This window comes from Nylanderia fulva, unplaced genomic scaffold (assembly GCF_048542155.1).
Source record: "Nylanderia fulva isolate GAGA-0341 unplaced genomic scaffold, ASM4854215v1 Scaffold252, whole genome shotgun sequence".
Lineage (NCBI taxonomy): Eukaryota > Metazoa > Arthropoda > Insecta > Hymenoptera > Formicidae > Nylanderia > Nylanderia fulva.
In genome coordinates this window covers 80,237-103,685 of record NW_028190317.1, presented here as the reverse complement: position 1 = coordinate 103,685, position 23,449 = coordinate 80,237, and the positions used below count along the sequence as shown (strand labels likewise).

Below are 23,449 nucleotides of genomic sequence, written 5' to 3'. Positions count from 1 at the left end.
TAGGATTCTACATAAGTTTGCAATGGATAATTTTTAATACAATTCTACATGGGTTTGCAATGGTTAATTTTTCATAGGATTCTACATGAGTTTGCAATGGTTAATTTTTCATAGGATTCTACATAGGTTTGCAATGGGTACGATTCTACATGGGTTTGCAATGGTTAATTTTGCCTAGGATTCTACATGGGTTTGCAATGATTAATTTTTCATAGGATTCTACATGGGTTTGCAATAGGATAGGATTCTACATGGGTTTGCAATGGATAATTTTTGTTAATGGCGTGCCCTTAACTGGTCGCCTTTTTTTACCTTTTTTTAAAGGTGAGTTTTTAGAGATTATAATCTCTACAAGAGATTTAATTCAATACATCCTCTGTTCCCCCCTAAGGAAATAAATGCACTATCATCCGCGATTTGGCTCTTATTTTATTAAAAATTATAACATAACATTTATTTTTTAATAATTTAAATAATTTATTAAAATAATTTATTTTTTAATTATTTTCTTTTTCTTTGTTATAATTTTTAATAAAATGTATTATATTTAATTAAAGTCTTTTATTTGCAAAGTTTTTCTTTCGATACGAGTCGTCTAATAAATTAACAAACATTATTTCGAGCAAAATAGCAAAAAAATAGTTATAAATAATATTAAAATTATTTTTCGACTACTAACATTTTAAACTATATAATTATTATCTTTGTAAACTTTTTCTGTTTTATTGGAGTAATATAAAAAATTAAAGAATGTAATTGTCGAAAAAAAAAATTTCAAAAAATGGTGTTAAAAAGTTGAAATTATTTGAATCCCCTCTTTGTTTATGGCTCAAAAATTTTGTATTTAAGTCGCAAATGTTATCAATTTTTTAGAAAATAATCGAAGGGGTCTCATTGAGGGAAAAAAATAAATTAGATTAAAATTGATATGATCGTTACGGTGGTATGAAATTGCAAAATACTATTCAAGAATGTCTAAATATTTTCAAATCATGGAAACAACTTTCAATAAATGCAAAAACATAAAAAAAATAAAGCAAATAAAAAAGTGATTGATTTATGTGTGATATGCCCTATATAAATATATGTATATATATATATATATGTATATATTTATATTTATATATATATATATACACTTATTAAATTTATAAAAAATAAATTTATTTATATAATATTATATATTTCTTTCTTCCTTCTTTGTGTTTTTATCTTTCTTTATTTTTTACAAATTCTCTTTTCTCTTCTTTCTCTTTTTTTTTCTTTTCTATGGTCCTTTTTCCTTTCTCTATTTCTCTCGATTAATCTCCGTCACTTTCTTTCTTTCTATTATATACAATATAATTTATAACACATGATCGTTACAATGGTAAGAAATTAAATTAATATTAATATATATATATATATATATATTAATATATATTTTTATATGAATATTAATTTAAAAAATTATTATAATTTAAATAGGTTACTATATTATAAATAGGTTACTATATTATATTTATATTATATTATATTATATTTAATTATACTTGCATTGCTACAATTACCTTACCTTTGTTACAATAGAAAATTGTAATAGAATTGTTCAGCGCGCGCTTGTGTTATTTAATTTCTTTCATATTAATTATCAGTATGACAGTTTATCAGTATGACAGTTTGACAGTCATATCGTATAACCAACATACGAGGATACGAGTGAATCAAGTCATAGCGCACGAAATGCTCGACAACCAACAACCAATCGGCATCACGATAAAAAGGCAACAATACATTCGAGATATTGCGAGAATACATAACATGCACTTTTTGGAAAGGGATATTCATCATAAAAAAGATGTTTACTTATAGACAAATATACATGTACATACAGTTTGCAGTTTTTTAGGTATAAATGTGTTGTAATTCAAAACGTTCTTCTAAATATTTAGTTCACCTTTGACAATATTATTATATCTATGTGATAAGTATTTAGCTAAAATTAAATACCACTAATCACTTTATGTATATACAAACGGTTTAAAAAAAACGTGAATCAAATAAAAATACATATGATAATTATATGTATAAATAATTATGTCTAATAGCGAGTTTACGTATAAACATTTCTTACAAATCAATGTCTTTTTCGTCGTGAATATATAAACAGATCTACATATATACGAAAAATAAAATAAGTTATTTTGCTTACGCGCCAAAAACGTCTATTGCGCGTATGACCGGGCTGGTACATACCTACACTTGCGCGCATTGTGTACTGCTATCTGTACGCGGCTTGCAGTAATAGCGCGAGATAACAGCTGACTTACACACGTTGAGTCTAGACAGACTGTGTATATACGTGTAGTGAAAGCTGTATAGTGTTTATAGTAGTAAGTGTATAGAAGTGTTTAGAAGAGTGTATACAAGTAAAAGAAGAATATATTATAAAAGTGATGGGAAGAAAATACGACAAAACACATTTGCCTCTCACTCGCCGCAGGATGTCGCGAAAGAAAGGATGGATGAAAAGGTTAGTAACACCATTTTAAATTTAGGTGTCCGAAAATTCGCAGAACACCCTGGGAAGGTAGAGAGTGTTATCTGAACAGAAAAGTTCTGTATCATTCTCTACCTTCTCGAGTGTTCCGCGAATTTTCAGACATTCTGTATAGAACTTGGGTTCGGCGAAGCAATCTGAAACGTCTGGATGCTCTTTTGACTTATTCTGTTATTTATTATATATAAATTTATTAGTGATGTAAAAAATACTTTAAAAAAAAAAATATTTTTAATAATTTTTTTCTTACATTAGATTTATACAGAGTGACCAGAAGTCCAAAAAAGGTGGAATATTTCATGAATAATGCGATTTTGAAAAAAATATTTTAAACTAAATTCGTAAAACAAGGCGTATCATAATTTTATAACCCAATTATATTGTACCTTACAGTTTTTTAAATTTTAATGAAAATAAATTAAACTTACAATATAATTATATATAATTATAGATAAATAGACTAAAAGTAGAATTACACTTAAAAATACTGTGGCCTGAAATTTTCCAATCAGTGTATTGTAATAGAACAAAAATAGAGTAAAGAAAGAGACGTCTGCAACGTCTTAGATTTACTTTGCCGAACCCAAACAGAGTATCCCAACGTATTCCAAGCTTTGAGTGCATAAAGAATAAAAAAAAATTTTATAATTGTTGCAAAAGATATAGCCGGGCAAGCATAGTGCCCCCAACTAGTTTATAAATGACATTTGGCCTGTCATTTTCTAACTATAAAAAACAATTTTTCCTAGTTTTGCTCCCTAACTCTATAATGTCCAGAGAAAAGGTTATTTTTATTTCTTTTCTCTATCGCAAATATTTTACATTATCACACATCAATTTTTTGCTAAATTCTAATAAACCAAAGACACCAAAAAAATTTTTTTTATTCTCGAATAAAAACTCAATTAAAAATTTTAAATAAAATAAAGAAATGGCCTTTTCAGTACGTTCCTTTCGAGGTTCAATCACAAAACTTTTACAGAATATTTTGTCTTTGTCTCAATACTCTCAAATTGTTTCAAATTTTTCGAGTTGGTGCATCATTTAAAAAAAAATAAAAATTACTTTTTTTGCATTATTTCCAAACATTATTTATTTTTCTTATAACAATTATAGTTTTGATCATACATAAAAAATATAAAATTATGTTTATACAAAAATTACAGCAACTTTTACAAAGATGTAATCGAAAAGTAAATTTCTATATGCGAAGAAATTAGCTCTTTTAAATTTTTGAATATAATGCTAAAAAATAATTTTTATTTTTTTTAAGATATTCCAACAACTTGAAAAAAATTGAAAACTTTGAAAGTATTCAGACATAAAAAAAAGAATATTCTGTAAAAGTTTGGTTATTGAACCTCGAAAGAAACATTCTGAAAAGGCCATTTCTTTATTTTATTTAAATTTATCGAGTTTTTATTCGAGAAACCAAAAAAAATTTTTTTTAGTGTCTTTGGTTGATTCTGCAAAAAATTTATGTGATGATGTAAAATATTTGCGATAGAAAAAAGAATTAAAATAAAAATAACCTTCTCTCAGGAAATTATAGAGTTAGGGAGCAAAACTTTTGGAAAAATTGTGTTTTTTACAGTTAGAAAAAGACAGGCCAAATGTCATTACGAAACTCGTTGGGGACACTTTTATAATAGCATGCTTACCCAGCTATGAACTTTGCTCATTTTTGCTTTATTTTAAAGAAAATAAAGCCATGTTGGTAAATTCATTCAAATATGTACATATTGTTACATGTATTATTAATTTACTTGTACACTTCTAATGAGTAACAGACTAATTTTAAATAAAAAGAGAATAAAATAAACGCAAACAAAAAAAACCATACAATAATTTTGTTATCACGGCTCTATCTTATTTTACTTCAAAGATTTTTAATTTGCTCTAATTTTATATTTTGCAATGTTTATTTTATGATATTTTTTGATATATTTTATTACTGCTTTAAATTTCTGTACCATATTTTTTGTTTGCATTATTATTAAATAAAATACGTTATAGAAAAAAAGAAAGTTTCCTAAAATAAAATTATAAAATTATAAATAAATGCAAGATAGTAACCTGCTTACTTTTATTTGTTTATATTTACATCTCTGTTGTTTTCTTACAAATTATATTACAGTTATTACTCTTCAAAAATGTACATGTGAATTCATTAGACTGGTGACAATATATCGCGTACATTCAAATGTTGAATAAACTAATATTTTTTTGGTGATTTTCTACAACACAGCATAAATGAGTAAATCTGAAATATAATATTTTCTCCATTTTCTTTACACACCCAAAGTTTTGATATTTTGAGATACGCTGTATAAAAATTGTGGAAATTTTTTTGTTCTGTTTTACAATAATTTTATATATAATAACAATTAAATAATATTTTATATATTATTTGTTAACATTTTTTAATTACAAATTTGTTAAATTAATTTTAAAAATTATTATAAATTATTATTAGAAATTATATTTAAATTGTTTTTTACTTACATTTTTTAAACATTTTTATTTCAAATAAAAATAAATAAAAAATAATAAAATAATAAATTTTATTTAAAAAAATGTTTTCATATTTTTAATTTTTATATACTTTACTAGTACGAACTGTACTAATTTTTTTACCAAAGTATAAAAAATACTTTTTGTATAATTTTTAGATACAGAGTAATTGACAACTTGTTCTTGAAATGTTATATCCATGAGTGAATTCTGAGACAATTTAAAATGTTGCTAAAAGCCTATTTTTAATATTGTAAATATTGCTATTTTGTTATATTGAGAAGGATATACTACAAAATATTTTTATTTTAATACTTGTAAAGAAATTAGTTATTACCAAGAAAAAAATAATATAATAATACCGTAAAAGTATAAATAAAAAAATCTGTTTATTTTTATTTTGTTATCTATCTTGAAAACAAAATCTTTGAAAATAAATTACTTTATACAATATATATACTAAATTTACAGAGTAGTGGTGGTAGTGGTGGTAGTGGTGGTAGTGGTGGTAGTGGTGGTAGTGGTGGTAGTGGTGGTAGTGGTGGTAGTGGTGGTAGTGGTGGTAGTGGTGGTAGTGGTAGGTAGTAGTAGTAGTAGTAGTAGTAGTAGTAGTAGTAGTAATATAAAGAGTATTATACTTTTATTATTACAGTTGTTAGCACCAGAGGCGATCTTTTCGTGGGCTGGTTATATAAAATCCAGAGGCGGTCTATTCGTGTGCTGGTTATATTAAATCCAGAGGCGATCAATTCGTGTGCTGGTTATATTAAATCCAGAGGCGATCAATTCGTGTGCTGGTTATATTAAATCCAGAGGCGATTAATTCGTGTGCTGGTTATATTAAATCCAGAGGCGATCTATACGTGTGCTGGTAACTTTCTAGATTAGAAACGATTTGCATGTGTGTTCTGGTTATACAAAATTTGATCTAGAGGCGATCTTTTCGTGGGCTGAATTATATAAAATCCAGAGGCGGTCTATTCGTGTGCTGGTTATATTAAATCCAGAGGCGATCTATTCGTGTGCTGATAATTAAAAAAAATATTACACAATTACAATTACAATTTTACATTAGATGTGGTTTGCATGTGCGCTACAGTAGTAGTATTTATATTGTTAGCTATCTATTTTTTCAGTAATACATAATTTTATAATTAATAATTTATTTTTAATTGTACATTAAAATAAAGTTAATAGTAGATATCTTGTATCGCCAGTGATGAATAAAATTAAAAATAAATGTGAGACGACCCAACTGGCTTAAATTAATTCTTATTATTATTAATTTGATGCCATGTACAAGAAAAGACAACGTTTCGACCTTAGGTTTAGGTCCTTATCAAGTCTAAAATTAACATTAAAAAATACAATAGATGTACATACAAGAATTTTGATTTTTAAGAAAGTAAAGCGCAAACCAAGATTATAATAACAATTTAAACGTACCTTACAAATTCTTTAGTGCAATATATAATTAATTTTTTCATTTTACATATTTCAATATAAATACTGTGTCACGTAAACGTTCAGTATGGATGGTAAAAACAAACTAAATTAAACAGCTTTGATTATTCTATCATAGATCGGATTCAAATTCTCTGTGTCTTTCTGTAGGTTGATCGTGTTATTAAATTTTTTTATAAAAAACATTTCAGCAATCTCTCTCTTCCTAGTGTTTGTTTCTCGATGTAAAATATTTAAGTTTGTCCATTTAAAGTCATGCGAAAAATCATTTCTATGTTTGCTTATAACATTTTGATTGCTGACATGCATTTTTATATTAAACCCCGAAAAGACAAATTACCTAAAGCCGATATGACCGAGATAGTTTATAAAGTTGACTGCAATGACTGTGACGCCACATACATCGGACAAACTAAAAGACACCTTAATACTCGGATTAAAGAACATATGAATAATATAAAAATGCATGTCAGCAATCAAAATGTTATAAGCAAACATAGAAATGATTTTTCGCATGACTTTAAATGGACAAACTTAAATATTTTACATCGAGAAACAAACACTAGGAAAAGAGAGATTGCTGAAATGTTTTTTATAAAAAAATTTAATAACACGATCAACCTACAGAAAGACACAGAGAATTTGAATCCGATCTATGATAGAATAATCAAAGCTGTTTAATTAGTTCGTCTTTACCATCCATACTGAACGTTTACGTGACACAGTATTTATATTGAAATATGTAAAATGAAAAAAATTAATTATATATTGCACTAAAGAATTTGTAAGGTACGTTTAAATTGTTATTATAATCTTGGTTTGCGCTTTACTTCTTAAAAATCAAAATTCTTGTATGTACATCTATTGTATTTTTTAATATTAATTTTAGACTTGATAAGGACCTAAACCTAAGGTCGAAACGTTGTCTTTTCTTGTACATGGCATCAAACTAATAATAATAAGAATTAATTTAAGCCAGTTGGGTCGTCTCACATTTATTTTTAATTAAATAAAATTTATTTTTAAAAGATTTTGTTTTCAAAAATATTTATAAATATTTTTTATAATTTTTATAATAATATTTAACAAAATACTTATCAATAAATGTTTTCTTGCAGGCGACAGTTACTTATCAGTGAGAAGACAAAGCAAGACGTAAAAAACTTGTCGGAGATGTGTCAAATTGTAAGTGATACAGGTATGTATAATGTCGAACAAGATGTTCGATTAGCTAATAAATTAGACTCGAGAAGCATTGAAGATGTTAGTATGGAATCCGTCGACTTTAAAACATCGGATGAATTATTTCCCGATATGACGTATTCAAATATCAAAACAATGCAGTGTCTCGAGTCAAATACATGCATGTATGTCGAACAAGATATTCGTCTTTTCGACGATAACGAAAAGTTAATTGACTCGAGAAGCGTTGAGGATACTAGCAAATCCGTCGATTTAAACAAATCGGAAGAATTATTTCCCGATACGACGGATTCAAATATCAAAACAATGCAGTGTCTCGAGTCAAATACATGCATGTATGTCGAACAAGATATTTGTCTTTTCGACGATAACGAAAAGTTAATTGACTCGAGAAGCGTTGAGGATACTAGCGAATCCGTCGAATCGGAAGAATTATTTCCCGATACGACGGATTCGAAAATCCAATCAATGCTGTATCAGAAGTCAAATACAGCTATGTATTCTGTAAAGCAAAATGTTAAACTTGGCATAGATAAATGTTTCGAAAGCATGTATATTGATGATTCCAATGACTCCAAAAGCATGCATTATGATAAATCCATTGATTTTGAAAAATCGGTAGAATCATTTACCGATACAATGGATTCTAATATTCAAGTAATGCGATGTCTAGAGTCAAATACAGATATATGCAATGTAGAAAATGGTGTCGAAGATGACAAATATTATGTTATAGAAAAAATTAAAAAGAGCTCTATTGATAAAGATGATATCAAAGAAAATTTGCCTGCAGGCCGTCGCATTATGGACTTCTTTTTTATATGGACTGAGCTGCACAGAATCTTTGACAGACATAATAAAGCACTGGACTGCTCGTCAATTGAAAATTTGTTACTTATAAAGTCTGAAAAATGTGGGTTGAAAACCCAGCTGTTCTTCCAATGTAAAATGTGCAAAACAAAAGCCAGCATTTGGTCAGAACCCACAAAACCGGAAATAATGGACATTAATACGGCTGCTGTAGCAGGAACACTTACTGTGGGAACTGGTTATGCCCAGCTGGAAAAGCAGCTTGCAGTCATGAATGTTCCTAGCATGTCCGAGCCAATGTACATCAAGAGTAGAGACAAATTAGTCGACGAGTTTGTAAACACATCTATAGAAAATATGAAAACGGCTGGTGAAATTGAAAAAAAAATCGCTCTTGATAACAACGAAGTTATAAACGGTATTCCGTATATAACAGTTGTAGCGGATGGTAGTTGGATGAAAAGATCGTATGGTACCACGTACGACTCTCCTGCCGGTATTGGAGCCATAATTGGTTACCGCACGAGAAAGGTTCTCTACGTCGGTGTTAAAAATAAATATTGCATAATATGCGATATGGCAGAGCGAAGAGGTATCGAGCCGAAAACTCACAATTGCTATAAAAATTTTGATCGCAACGTAAGCTCCACAAAAATGGAGAGCGATGCCATTGCAGAAGGTTTTAATTGTAGCCTCGAAATGCATGGTCTAATTTTTAAAACGTTTGTTGCTGACGGTGACAGTAGCGTATACCAAAGTATTAAAAATAATAATCCATACGGAGAACATATGATAACAGTTACCAAAATAGAATGCACGAATCATCTGCTACGTAATTTATGTAAAAAAATTAAAACTGTAGCAGAGAAAACTCGGCCAAAAACATCCAGACGGCCTGGCTTAATACAAGTGCGAAATGTAATAAAAAACAAAATTTTAGAAATACGAAAGGAAATAACTGAGGCAGCCGCTCTACGAAGACAAGAACGGCAACCTCAACATCGTCAGGCTATGGAATTACAAACAGATATTTTAAACATTCCTAGGCATGTTTTTGGCGATCACAAGCAATGCAAAGAACGTGGCAAAGAGACTTGCGATAGAGAAGAAAATTATATAGATTCTTTAAAATCACATGGTCTCTATTTAGAAATAGAAGAAGCTGTCGAGTATATAAGTGGTTACTCTGACAGCTTATTGTTAAATTATACGAATAACATTACAGAGTCATTTAATTCGTCGATCTGCGCACAAATTGGCGGCAAACGTATTCTTGTTAATAAAAAAGGTGGTTACAATGCTAGAGTTGCGGGGGCAGTTTTGCAATTTAATACGCAACAAGTAATTACAGAAGTACATAAAAGCATGAATAAGACTGTTCCGCCTATTGTCGAGAAGTTGGAGAAGCGCCGAAGAAAAAAATTAGAAAAAAATAAAGAGTATCGACAAATAGAAGGAAGATCAAAAAAATTCAAACAAAAATCGGGAACAGACTCTTATTATGGTCCACACTCGCAAAAACCGGATCTACCGTCCGATGTAATCGAGCAATTTCGACAAAATCATTTTAAAAAATTGTCCGAAAATGCAAAAAATTGGCAAAAAATTGAACGCGACACTACAAAACAAAATGAATCACAACAATGGCTACAATTGAGACGTAAAATGTTAACGGCATCTAATTTTGGAACCGTATGTTGTAAAAGAATGAAAACGTCTTGCGCATTGCCTGTGAAAAATATTTTATATCCTTCTGCTATTGAAACCGAGGCAATAAAATATGGTCGCGAAAAAGAACCAATTGCGAGAAAAGAATTAGTCGAAATACTAAAAAAAAGAGATTAAACCTTGTGGATTATTCATTGATATTGAACATCCATACTTGGGTGCTTCTCCAGATGGACTTATAGATGAAGACGGTCTGGTAGAAATAAAATGTCCGCACTCAGCTAAGAACTTAACAGCTGAAGAAGCTATAAAGATGACTCCACTAAAGAACATCTTTGATAAGAAAAATTCAGAACAAATAAATAAAAATCATAAATATTTCTATCAAATTCAAGGCCAGTTAAATATAACGCGGCGAGAATATTGTGTTTTTACTATGAGGACGCCAAAAAGCTTAAAAATAATACGTGTTATAAAGGATAATGATTTTTGGAGTAATAAAATGCTACCCTTTTTAACAAATTTCTATTATAATTGCATGCTGCCAGAAATCTTGGATAGTCGGCATAATAGACATATGCCTATTAGAAATCCAGATTATATAATAGAAGCTCAAAAAGGGGTAAAAAAATTAAATAGTTGTCGACAATGTAATACAGAAAACAAAAATATTATCAAAGAAAGTCAATGTTGCGAATATAATAGTTTATCTATGAAAGCAACTGTCACTCCTGTTACTGTTATAAGTGCGGAACAAGATGACGATTGCGCTATTGTAAATAGTTACTCACAAAATAAAAAAGAACTAACTGAAAACGATATGGCACGACAAAAAAATTTTCTCGATAATCATCCTATATCTGATAGTGAAATAGAGAAAAATGTATTACCTGTGGATAGTCTAATAAACGACGATTCATTGGACAAATTCTTGCGCGTCGTAAAAAATACATGTCCTTTTGAAACACAAAGTGTGTTATATTTAGAATATTCTCATTTAATTGAAGCAAGTCGTAGCGACAAAAGCTTACAAATTATTGGAGGAAATTGCAGTAATCATTGGCGATGTATATTTTTTGACGGCACCAAGCTTCGAGTGTATGACAGTCTACCCGATTGTACATACAATAAATTGGTGCCTAAAGAAAAAAATTACATTCATCGTCGTTATCCACAAATAAGTGCAAATGATATTATATTTGAAAAGGTTCAAAAACAACCTGATGGCACATGTTGTGGAATTTATGCTGCAGCTTTCGCTACAACTATAGCTTTAGGAGAAAATCCTTGTAATATGACATATTCGAATCGTATTGATAATATGAGGCAACATTTTCTTTACATTATCGAAGAAAATAAACTGTCGCCTTTTCCAAAATTCTAAAAAAAGAATCTTTAGGAAAAGATGCCTCAAATAAATATAACACAAATTTTATGTATTTATATCTAACGATATATACATAAAGAGGTGCATGTTTTTGTATATATCGAAATTATATATATATCGATTTTGCAAATAATACATAAATGTCAATATTGCTATAAATATCAGCACTTGTCTCTTCTCCCTGTAAAATGAAACAAAAATTCTTTCTCGATTTACACCTACCTTGTCGTGGTGAAAAAGCTTTATACTAAAAGGTGTAAATAAGAGAGCAACAAAAAATTAAATTAGAAGTACATTTTATATCATGTTTTTTAGTGTCTAAAAGAAATTGTACAGACACTTGTACCTTTTCATCATATAAATATAAATATAGAAACACATATACATATTATGTATGTCAAAGTGAACAATAAATTGTGTTCAAATAAAGTAAAAAAAAACACATTTATATTTATATTCTTATCATCGACATTATACGCAAATATATGCGTATAAGATGATGTGTAACAATGTGTATATATAATTATTTTTTATAAAATTACAAGTTATATAAAATGGGACATTCTATTTAAATATATATCCTATATATACATATATATATATATATATATATATATAGGATATATATATATATATATGTATATATAGGATATATATATATATATATATATATATATATATAGGATATTTAAATAGGATGTCCCATTTTATATAACTTGTAATTTTATAAAAAATAATTATATATACACATTGTTATATATATACACATATATATACACATTGTTATATATATATATATATATATATATATATATGTGCAGAGGTAGTTTTCGGGACATTGTGTGCGACACAATGGCAGTTTCCAGGACTTTTGTTGCTTTTCAGGACTGTCCTGAAAAAAATTATGTATCTAATGGCAGTTTTCAGGGCGTCCCGAAAACTGTCTTTGGACATATAAAGGAACTGTCCTCAAATGTACCTTTTAATATATATTGTTTATATATATAAATTTATTTGTATAATGGTACATTTCAGGACATATTAAGAAAATATAGAAATTAATATGTACTAATGAATATATATATAAAATACAATATATATATTTCAAAGAATGATTTCTAATAAAGATTCTAGTTAATATAAGCTTTATATATTAATTCCTATTTAATATACTTTAAAAATACATAAATTAATTTGTATACTGGTTCTTTTCAGGACATATTAAGAAAATATAGAAATTAATATGTACTAATGTATATATATATAAAATACAATATATATATTTCAAAGAATGATTTCTAATAAAGATTCTAATAAATTTAAGCTTTATATATTATTTCTTATTTAATATACTTTAAAAATACATAAATTAATTTGTATAATGGTTCTTTTCAGGACATGTTAACAAATTTACGAAATTAATATGTTGTATCGATGCATATATATCATGAATCACAATATATATTTTCAAGAAAGGATCTCTAGTAACGATGTAGTAAATTTATAAGCTTTACAATTAATTTTTTATTTAATATAAAAGTACAAAAATTTATATTTGTGTAATGGTTCTTTTCAGGACATGTTAACAAAATTATGAAATTAATTCGTTATCGATGCGTATATATATCGTGAATATCACAATATATATTTTCAAGAAAGAATTTCTATTAACAATTCTGATAAATACAAGTTATATATATATATATATATATATATATATATATATATGTCAGTCTACTATTTTGACGACAGCAAAAAAGAATAAAAATTTTATTGTATACATAAGAGTACATTGACATTCTGATGTATACATTACTTGTGATTTGTGGTAAAATGCACTGGTACATATGTATAAGCAATTAAGTGTAGATCGGTTAGTACAGCGACAGTACAAAATTAAGTATAGTACATTTATACCCTAGCTATTTTGACGACACCATATGTTCAAAAAACGATTATTATGACACTCCAAAAGTAAATAAAGAAATTCTTCTTTTAAATAGCCATTATCATTCATCGAATATGCAAACAATCAAGATATAATAATTCAGGTTTCTCTGAACAGTTTCATAAACAGTCAAGAAATAATGCTTGCAAACATTTATTCATATGGTAGTTACACGATAGTTATTGCAGAATTGCTATTGCAGAGAAACACCATCAATTCTTTCTAGCAAATATTTCACTTATTTCACAATGCTCTGACATATGTGAGATTTAATTTTCAAAATAGTACAGTACAACATTGTTTATATATATTCTTAATTGTTTACAGGCAGCATACAAGAAACATCGATATGCAATATTATAAAAATATATTTTAATCTACATTATTTTAACATCATATTTTAAGATATGCATTATGTGAGATGGTACATACATACATACAATGTAAGCAATTTGTGTAAGCAATTAGGAATTCATCATTAAGAAGGTGAAAGAGGACGAAAGAGGGTGAAAGAGAACAAAAGAGAGTGAAAGAGGGTGAGAAAGAATGAAAGAGGGTTAGAGAGGACGAAAGAGAGTGAAAGAGGACGAAAGAGGGTGAGAGAGAATGAAAGAGGGTGAAAGAAGACGAAACAGGGTGAAAGAGGGTGAAAGACATATTATATATATATATAATCCTGATGACGTCAGCGGACGCGGACAGAGAAGAAGAAGACGACGTTACTTCATTTTTCATAAAAAACGTCACTTTTTGACCGCTTGTATCTCCAGAACGGCTTGACCGATTTTATTTCTTCTTGGCTCAAATTACTCTTGGCGATGCCGCCTTTCAGGTTATATTACGTGCAATTTAAAATTTTTTATATTTTAGTAGTTCTACACCCCCAAAAGATGGACTTTGATGGTGCAGGATAAGAGACTTGTAGTGTCTTTTTTAAGGTCTTTTAGGGTTTGAACATGGCCGGAGACACTACCGCGTCTCCTGAAAAGAAAGAAAGAGAGAGAGAGAGAGAGAGAGAAAATATAATTATGATATTTAAAATAAAATCGTAGTTAAGATAAAGATTTCTGATAGAAGAGATATTAGATGAAAACGATACATCTAATGCAATTTACTTCTCTGCGCTTGTGTTATTTATGAAATGTATATTCACAAGATATTACTAGTTGTCAAGTATAATATATGTAATCCTTTTATAAAAAAATTATATAAATTATTTAAAATCACTATATTTTACTTACAAACTATCTGTCATTGCTATATAGAATTAATTTTAATATTTTTTTCAATTAAAAAGACAGGAATATAAGTAAACATTTGAGACATTTTGAGATACAAAAATATTGTGGAGCTCTTAAGGAAACGGGAGGGCCCTCTTTTTGTAATATTCCAAGAAATTAATCTTGAAAAATTACGAAAATTTCAATGCAACAGACTCAGTTTTATATATATTATTAGATCAATGCAAAATAATAATGTTACAGAAGTTGTAATTGTATAAAATATTGTTTTAAAAGTTAATCAAAAAAAGCATAATTGTCCGTTTTAGGACAATTATTTAAATAATTAGTATCAAAATTAATTTTACTGATTTATTTTTTTTTACAATTTGATGAATATAAATGTTATGTAAAAAGTAGAAGGATAAAACATTAAATATGTAGATAGTAGGAATTGTAAAAATATATTTCTATGTATAGTCTCAAAAAAGTATTTTTATATATTTGTTTAAAGCAATTTGAAATATATTTAGTAAAATAATAATTGAACAATGAACGTATGAGCATATACATGTATATTATATATATAAAAACACAAACATAATACATATATGTATAATAGTATGTTGCACTTGTAATCATGAATACATATTATCAATAAAAGAATTAAAATAAATAATATAAGAGTTTTTAACAAGGCTCTGTAATATAAATATAAATTTAACGTATAAGACGGGCAACAAGAGCCAAATCGCGGATGACAATGCGTTATCCTAACGAAACTAAATAATTTTTCGTTAGAATTAAATACCGGTGCACAAGGCACCAAATTTTTACTTGGACACGGCCAAGATTTTAAATATGAAATAATCTCATATTTTGAGATTTAATTTCAATACCCCTTTTAACCCCCCTACGGAAAATAAATAAATGAATGCAAGAGAAAAATATAGATCCGAAAATCGCTGAATCGGGAATCGAACCCGAGACCTTTCGCTTGCCGGGCGACTGCTCTTCCAGCTGAGCTATTCAGATCCTTTCGATTCTATACTTTTCTCTGTTATATATATTAATGTTGGTAAACAAACGCATTTTTTAAGCCAGCGTGTATCAAATATAAGAGTTTTTAACAAGGCTCTGTAATATAAATATAAATTTAACGTATAAGACGGGCAACAAGAGCCAAATCGCGGATGACAATGCGTTATCCTAACGAAACTAAATAATTTTTCGTTAGAATTAAATACCGGTGCACAAGGCACCAAATTTTTACTTGGACACGGCCAAGATTTTAAATATGAAATAATCTCATATTTTGAGATTTAATTTCAATACCCCTTTTAACCCCCCTACGGAAAATAAACAAATGAATGCAAGAGAAAAATATAGATCCGAAAATCGCTGAATCGGGAATCGAACCCGAGACCTTTCGCTTGCCGGGCGACTGCTCTTCCAGCTGAGCTATTCAGGTCCTTTCGATTCTATACTTTTCTCTGTTATATATATTAATGTTGGTAAACAAACGCATTTTTTAAGCCAGCGTGTATCAAATATAAGAGTTTTTAACAAGGCTCTGTAATATAAATATAAATTTAACGTAGGGGGGTTAAAAGGGGTATTGAAATTAAATCTCAAAATATGAGATTATTTCATATTTAAAATCTTGGCCGTGTCCAAGTAAAAATTTGGTGCCTTGTGCACCGGTATTTAATTCTAACGAAAAATTATTTAGTTTCGTTAGGATAACGCATTGTCATCCGCGATTTGGCTCTTGTTGCCCGTCTTATACGTTAAATTTATATTTATATTACAGAGCCTTGTTAAAAACTCTTATATTTGATACACGCTGGCTTAAAAAATGCGTTTGTTTACCAACATTAATATATATAACAGAGAAAAGTATAGAATCGAAAGGATCTGAATAGCTCAGCTGGAAGAGCAGTCGCCCGGCAAGCGAAAGGTCTCGGGTTCGATTCCCGATTCAGCGATTTTCGGATCTATATTTTTCTCTTGCATTCATTTATTTATTTTCCGTAGGGGGGTTAAAAGGGGTATTGAAATTAAATCTCAAAATATGAGATTATTTCATATTTAAAATCTTGGCCGTGTCCAAGTAAAAATTTGGTGCCTTGTGCACCGGTATTTAATTCTAACGAAAAATTATTTAGTTTCGTTAGGATAACGCATTGTCATCCGCGATTTGGCTCTTGTTGCCCGTCTTATACGTTAAATTTAAAATAAATAACTTTACAAGTATTGCTTCTATACATATAATATAAATATATGAAGAAATCAAAATAAAAAACTTGTGTAGCTTTTGCTTTCTTTTTTATAAAATTCTCGCAATGTAACTTAACTTTTAGCTTAACGTGTTATATAATTAATTTCACATATTGCACTTGTAATCATGAATACATATTATCAATAAAAATTATAATATATAACTACACAGTACTGCTACTCTACATATACATAACTTAACTTTAAGTTTTATGTGTTGAAATAATAAAAATTAGGTATTCTACTTATTTTTTGCATTTGCTTAAATACAAGTAATCTACGTATTATTTTTGAATAAAAAATTAAAATATTTCCGATTTGACTAAATAAATATTTTCTGAAAAAATATTTATTCATTTAGTGACGCTTAAATTTGCCAGATATATAGTTATGGATCCACGTTTTAATTTGAGCAACGGATCGATTAAATAAGCACTTATTTTTTTCTTTTATACAGGAAATTTTTTTGTTAGATGGCAGCTGTGAAGTGGTAATTTCTTTTTGAAATTCTTTCAATATTGTATTACGTTCTTCTTCCGTCCAACGTCTTCGTTTTGTTATACCAAATGGAGATGCTACAAAATAAATTAATTATCTATGAATCAGAATAAATATTTCTATATAAAAAGCAATAATTTACCTAAATTTTATTTAAATGTATTTTTATTTAAATTACTAGTAGAATAAAATTACTTTAAAATTCTCTTCAGAGTACTGACAAACTTTCATTAATAAGAAAATATTAAAATTATAACGTCATAATTATAAGAATAAAAAGAAATAGAAATGCAAAAATAAAATAATATAAAATAATATAAAATAATATAAAATAATATAAAAAATACAAATAATATAAATAAATATATAACTTAATTAAGCTAATGTGTGTGGAACCTTTATCATTTATCATTATTATTTTTTAATTAAATATTGTTATTATGTACATTAAAATTCTATCAAAAAATGCATTATAAATAAACGCTTAATATATTAATATACTTTGACATAGTCACATGAAAATATAATACTAAATAATATTTAAAAGAAAATCCACTCTGACTTGATAAGTTTATAAAAACTGAATACAATATGTGAAAATGAGAAAATAAACTTACTACTGCCACGTTTCTTTATCTTTGGGGAATAAGTTTCGTCAGAATCATTGTCATTATTCACTATAGTATGGTTTTGATGCACGATTTTCTTTTTTACAGATTTTTGTTGTTCATCTGTTACGCTAAGAAATTTCGGTAATTTCCTTTCTGTTCGTAATAAAGAAGGCTTAAGTGAACTTATCATACATGTTTCGGCATCGTTTTCCGATTCTGCACTCGAAGTATCTTTGTTTGTTTCTTGCATCTCTTCCTCTTCTGTTAATAATAACACAATATTATGATAATTATTATATATGTATATATATATGTAACCAATTCTTGAAACTAAGGGCTAATATATGCTACAACCGCGGACGTCGATGCATAAAAATTGAGTAAAGCAGAATGAACACAATAATGAAACGTATTCTCAATTTGAATCCATTTCAATGAATATATCATATTCATACTTTGATTTAATAGGTTCCAAACGTAACGTTTCATTGTTGCTTTAGCCTTAATATCATAAATTTTGGTTAATAAGGACTTTTGTCTGATTTTTTCTTCTAATTAAATAGATATATTAAAAATGCAGAAAAGTTGAAAAAAGGCATACAATAATTAATATATTTTATACAAAAATTAATATATAAAAAGAACTTGTGGCATATATATAATAAGATAAATAGTGTATATACCTGAATCACTATTATTAGATTGCTGTTGCTCATTTTCATCTAATGCTGCTTCAAGAAATTTTGTCATACGAACTATCTCTATAGTTGCTATTGACTGCCGATAATGGCGTTTATGAATTTTCTCGTGATGTCCCATAATCTAATAATAGTAATTCAGGTATATACACTATTTATCTTATTATATATATGCCACAAGTTCTTTTTATATATTAATTTTTGTATAAAATATATTAATTATTGTATGCCTTTTTTCAACTTTTGTGCATTTTTAATATATCTATTTAATTAGAAGAAGAAAGTCCTTATAAACCAAAACTTATGAAATTAAGGCTAATGCAACAATGAAACGTTACGTTTGGAAATTATTAAATCAAAGTATGAATATGATATAACCATAAAGTTCGCCAAATCATCCACTTCATTGTCAGATAAATTTAACGTAATGCATGTGGTAGCAATATGTTTACGTAATTCAGTACCTCTTAAAGAATGTAGTATTTGTGCATCACATTTTTTAGAAAAATATCGCATAAGGATACACGCTCTTAAATATTTGAAATGGCGTTTGGTACTACTAGGTATGCCAAACAGATACGGATTTTTTTCAAAAACATTTGCATCTTTCGCTAGTTCAATATAAGTTCAATACATTGAACTAATTCCATGTCTAAAATCACAGGCACTGTACGTCCCAATTTCCTACGAATTAAGAATCTTACGTATTTATCAGCAACTATACAAAAGTTATATGTGGGTAATTATTTTGCATGTATATACCATATATATAATTTAATTACACGCACAAATAAAATTTATAAATAAATAATAGTAATAATAATTTTTAGCTGCTGTAATTTTGTGCCTAACTGATTTATATAAATTTAAATGGGTCTTTTTCGTTATACCTTCGCGAGTATTAAAATCTTCAATAGTAACCCGTTCTATTTTTCCTGCTCTTCTATTAAAAACTTGCATTGATATAACTGTTGCAAGTTCTAGCCATGTTTCGTATTTAAATTTCTTCTGAAGTTTTGCATACAATAATTTTCTTTCGTTATTTAGATATGAGTGTAATTTTTTTATGTCTTCCATAGATGGAAAGACTTTTAGCTTACTTTTAGCTTAACTTTTCTAATAATTTTTAGCAATTGCCAGACAATCATTTTTATTTTCTGTAACAATAAATATAGTAATTTCAATTATTTGGATATAAATAATCAGAAATTAACGCGCTGATGTAAGAATTTAACTGAAAAGAAAATTAAAAAGCAGTGCTGAGTAAAAACTTCAGATTTTTACGACTCAAGTTAATATTAACCTGTTAAAAATCAAATAAAAAGGTTACGTGCTGTTGTGCTCAATATTAACAATATTATTGCAATGAAAACATTTTTTGCAACTATTTTTGGCAGGCCTTCGACAAACAATTAATTCTCCCGTATTTAAGGAAGGATCCGTATTGTGTATGAAATTCCCTTTCTTTCTAATAGACTCTATAATTTGTTTTCTTTCTAAATTACCTGCAATGAGAATATTAAATAATGTATGTATATAATGTAAATGTATTAATAAAAATTATAACATATTAATATTATATTTAAAAAATAATCAATATTTATAAAAAAATATACTATAAACTTAAATAATTATACAGAATTGAAAAATATGATCACCTTTTGGTAATAATACAAATTTCTTTACTTCAGGTTCCAATTTATGCACGTTTTCTAAATGACGTGCAATTTTACTCTAAAACTTTTTGCAATAGTAGCAAAAATTTTTTTTTGATGTCCCTTAGGTTGAGAAAATGAAACATATAAATTGTCTTCTCTACAACCAAATGTATTGATAGAAGAAAGATCTATCAGTGATTCTGAAGAATTTTTATCATTAATTGTAGATACGTTATTGCGGAAGCTTTCATGTTCCGTAGTTTCTTTGTCAATTGTAATTTCCGATGCTGAAGGTAGATATTCTAAAGTACTTGATGTGTTTGCAGAAGCAATATTGTCATTAATATCATCACGGGAAATCATATTATTATCACTATCATTACTTAATGTGTTTGCACAAGCAATGTTGTCATTAATATTTTTATCATCACAGGAAATTATATTATTATCACTATCATTACTTGATGTGTTTGCACAAGCAATGTCATTAATATTTTTATCATCACAGGAAATCATATTATTATCACTATCATTATAATTTATAGAAGTTTTGGCGTTAGTGAGATCATTTAAGATATTAGAATTATTATCATCGTTAAAAGGAAGTATCATGACATCTTTGAGAAGAATACCCGTTTCAGACACATTGAAATTGTCATTATCACAGGAAAATGTCAGATTATTATTATGAGAGAATTATTACTGTTCATAAAATTAATATCAATATCAGTATTTACATGACAGTTATTATCATCATCACAAGAAAGTATCACATTATTATCAAACTCATAGTTATTCTTAGAATTATTAGCATTAATGTTATTATTATTGCACAAAAGTGATATATCAATATTGGGATCATTATCATTCGTAGAATTGTCCCCAAAACTGCCATTGTATGATAATGTAGCAGTTTTGAAGTCTTTTGATAAATCATAGTTAATGTCCTAAAAGAATAATACTAAGACAATTAAATGATCGAAATTAATGTTTGGCAATCTTACAACTTTCATTTTCACTAACTTTATAATCTCTAGCCAAATAGACTCAAGTTCCGCAATAAGCTCAAGTTACGCAATTGGCTATTATAGAGATATGTAACAAATATATAACAACTACATGAAGAAAAATTCCTTAAGAAATAAAATACTACAGAAATGTATATTTACTTATGATATGTATAATATACTGCATACATATAATACAATATGCTGCATTTAGGTTTGACATGGTAAAGCACTGTTTTTCCTGACATATTTACTGCAGTAGCAGTACAAATGGTTTCTCAATATTCTAGCATCAATAATATGAAACCGTTAATATTTCGTATATAATCGGTTGACACATGTGAGTGTGTATATATTTCTTATTTAATATATTCTCAAATAAATCAGTTGCAATATTAAAGACCGTTATTTTTTTCTGTAATAAAATATACATAAAACATACATAATACATAATATAATGTTACATAGGGTGACTCATTTTAATTTGTAAATTAAATAGCTCGGAAATGACTTTGAGTTAAAAAATTAAACACATGGGTGAATACAGCTATATGTGTTCAATTTTTTAATTCAAAATGATTTGCAAGATATATTGATTTATAAATTAAAATAGGTTACTTTGTATAAAGTGTAATAATATTCTTTTTCACGTAGGATAACAAATATATATAAAGTTAAATTCTTTATGCTATATATATAAAAGATGCACATTTCTTATTTGAGCAAATTGTTCAATTTTTATTTTTGATTGTTATCGGTGGATGAGTGTCTCTGGGAGCAACCTTAATTATAAAGTTTCAAAATAAGATAAAAAGAAAGAGAGAGAGAGAGAGAGAGAGAGAGAAAATATAATTATATTTAAGATAAAATCGTAGTTAAGATAAAGATTTCTGATAGAAGAGATATTAGATGAAAACGATACATCTAATGCAATTTACTTCTCTGCGCTTGTGTTATTTATAAAATGTGTATTCACAAGATATATTACTAGTTGTCAAGTATAATATATGTAATCCCTTTATATATAAAAAAATTATATAAATTAATTAAACTGATAAATTCACTATATTTTACTTACAAACTATTTGTCATTGCTATATAGAATTAATCTTAATATCTTTTTTAATTAAAAAGACAGGAATAAGTAAACATTTGAGACATTTTGAGATACAAAAATATTGTGGAGCTCTTAAGGAAACGGGAGGGCCCTCTTTTTGTAATATTCCAAGAAATTAATCTTGAAAAATTACGAAAATTTCAATGCAACAGACTCAGTTTTATATATATTATTAGATCAATGGAAAATAATAATGTTACAGAAGTTGCAATTGTATAAAATATTGTTTTAAAAGTTAATCAGAAAAAGCATATAATTGTCTGTTTTAGGACAATTATTTAAATAATTAGTATCAAAATTAATTTTACTGATTTATTTTTTTTTTACAATTTGATGAATATAAATGTTATGTAAAAAGTAGAAGGATAAAACATTAAATATGTAGATAATAGGAATTGTAAAAATATATTTCTATGTATAGTCACAAAAAAGTATTCTTTTATATTTGTTTAAAGCAATTTGAAATATATTTAGTAAAATAATAATTGAACAATGAACATATGAGCATATACATGTATATTATATATATAAAAACACAAACCTAATACATATATGTATAATAGTATGTTGCACTTGTAATCATGAATACATATTATCAATAAAAGAATTAAAATAAATAACTTTACAAGTATTGCTTCTATACATATAATATAAATATATGAAGAAATCAAAATAAAAAACTTGTGTAGCTTTTGCTTTCTTTTTTATAAAATTCTCGCAATGTAACTTAACTTTTAGCTTAATGTGTTATATAATTAATTTCACAAATTGCACTTGTAATCATGAATACATATTATCAATAAAAATTGTAATAAATAACTACACAG

General features: G+C 27.4%; 1 protein-coding gene and 2 long non-coding RNA genes across 3 annotated transcripts; 1 reads left to right on the top strand and 2 right to left on the bottom strand.

The window, feature by feature from the left end:
- Positions 1-2,168: 2,168 nt before the first annotated feature.
- Positions 2,169-12,042, top strand: LOC114944872 (uncharacterized). The gene is given in 3 exon segments (XM_085483509.1): positions 2,169-2,512; positions 7,636-10,360; positions 10,362-12,042. Coding segments are annotated over 3 exon segments (4,023 nt in total). The 5' UTR covers positions 2,169-2,435; the 3' UTR covers positions 11,583-12,042.
- A 6,284-nt stretch (positions 12,043-18,326) lies between these two features.
- Positions 18,327-18,968, bottom strand: LOC114934913 (uncharacterized; the record flags this gene model as incomplete). The annotated part of the gene is made up of 2 exons (XR_014924855.1): positions 18,826-18,968; positions 18,327-18,403 (listed from the first exon to the last, which is right to left on the bottom strand). It is a non-coding gene; the product is annotated as an uncharacterized LOC114934913 (long non-coding RNA).
- A 1,272-nt stretch (positions 18,969-20,240) lies between these two features.
- LOC146722938 (uncharacterized) lies at positions 20,241-20,625 on the bottom strand. The gene is made up of 2 exons (XR_014924854.1): positions 20,499-20,625; positions 20,241-20,345 (listed from the first exon to the last, which is right to left on the bottom strand). It is a non-coding gene; the product is annotated as an uncharacterized LOC146722938 (long non-coding RNA).
- Between the last annotated feature and the right edge of the window lie 2,824 nt (positions 20,626-23,449).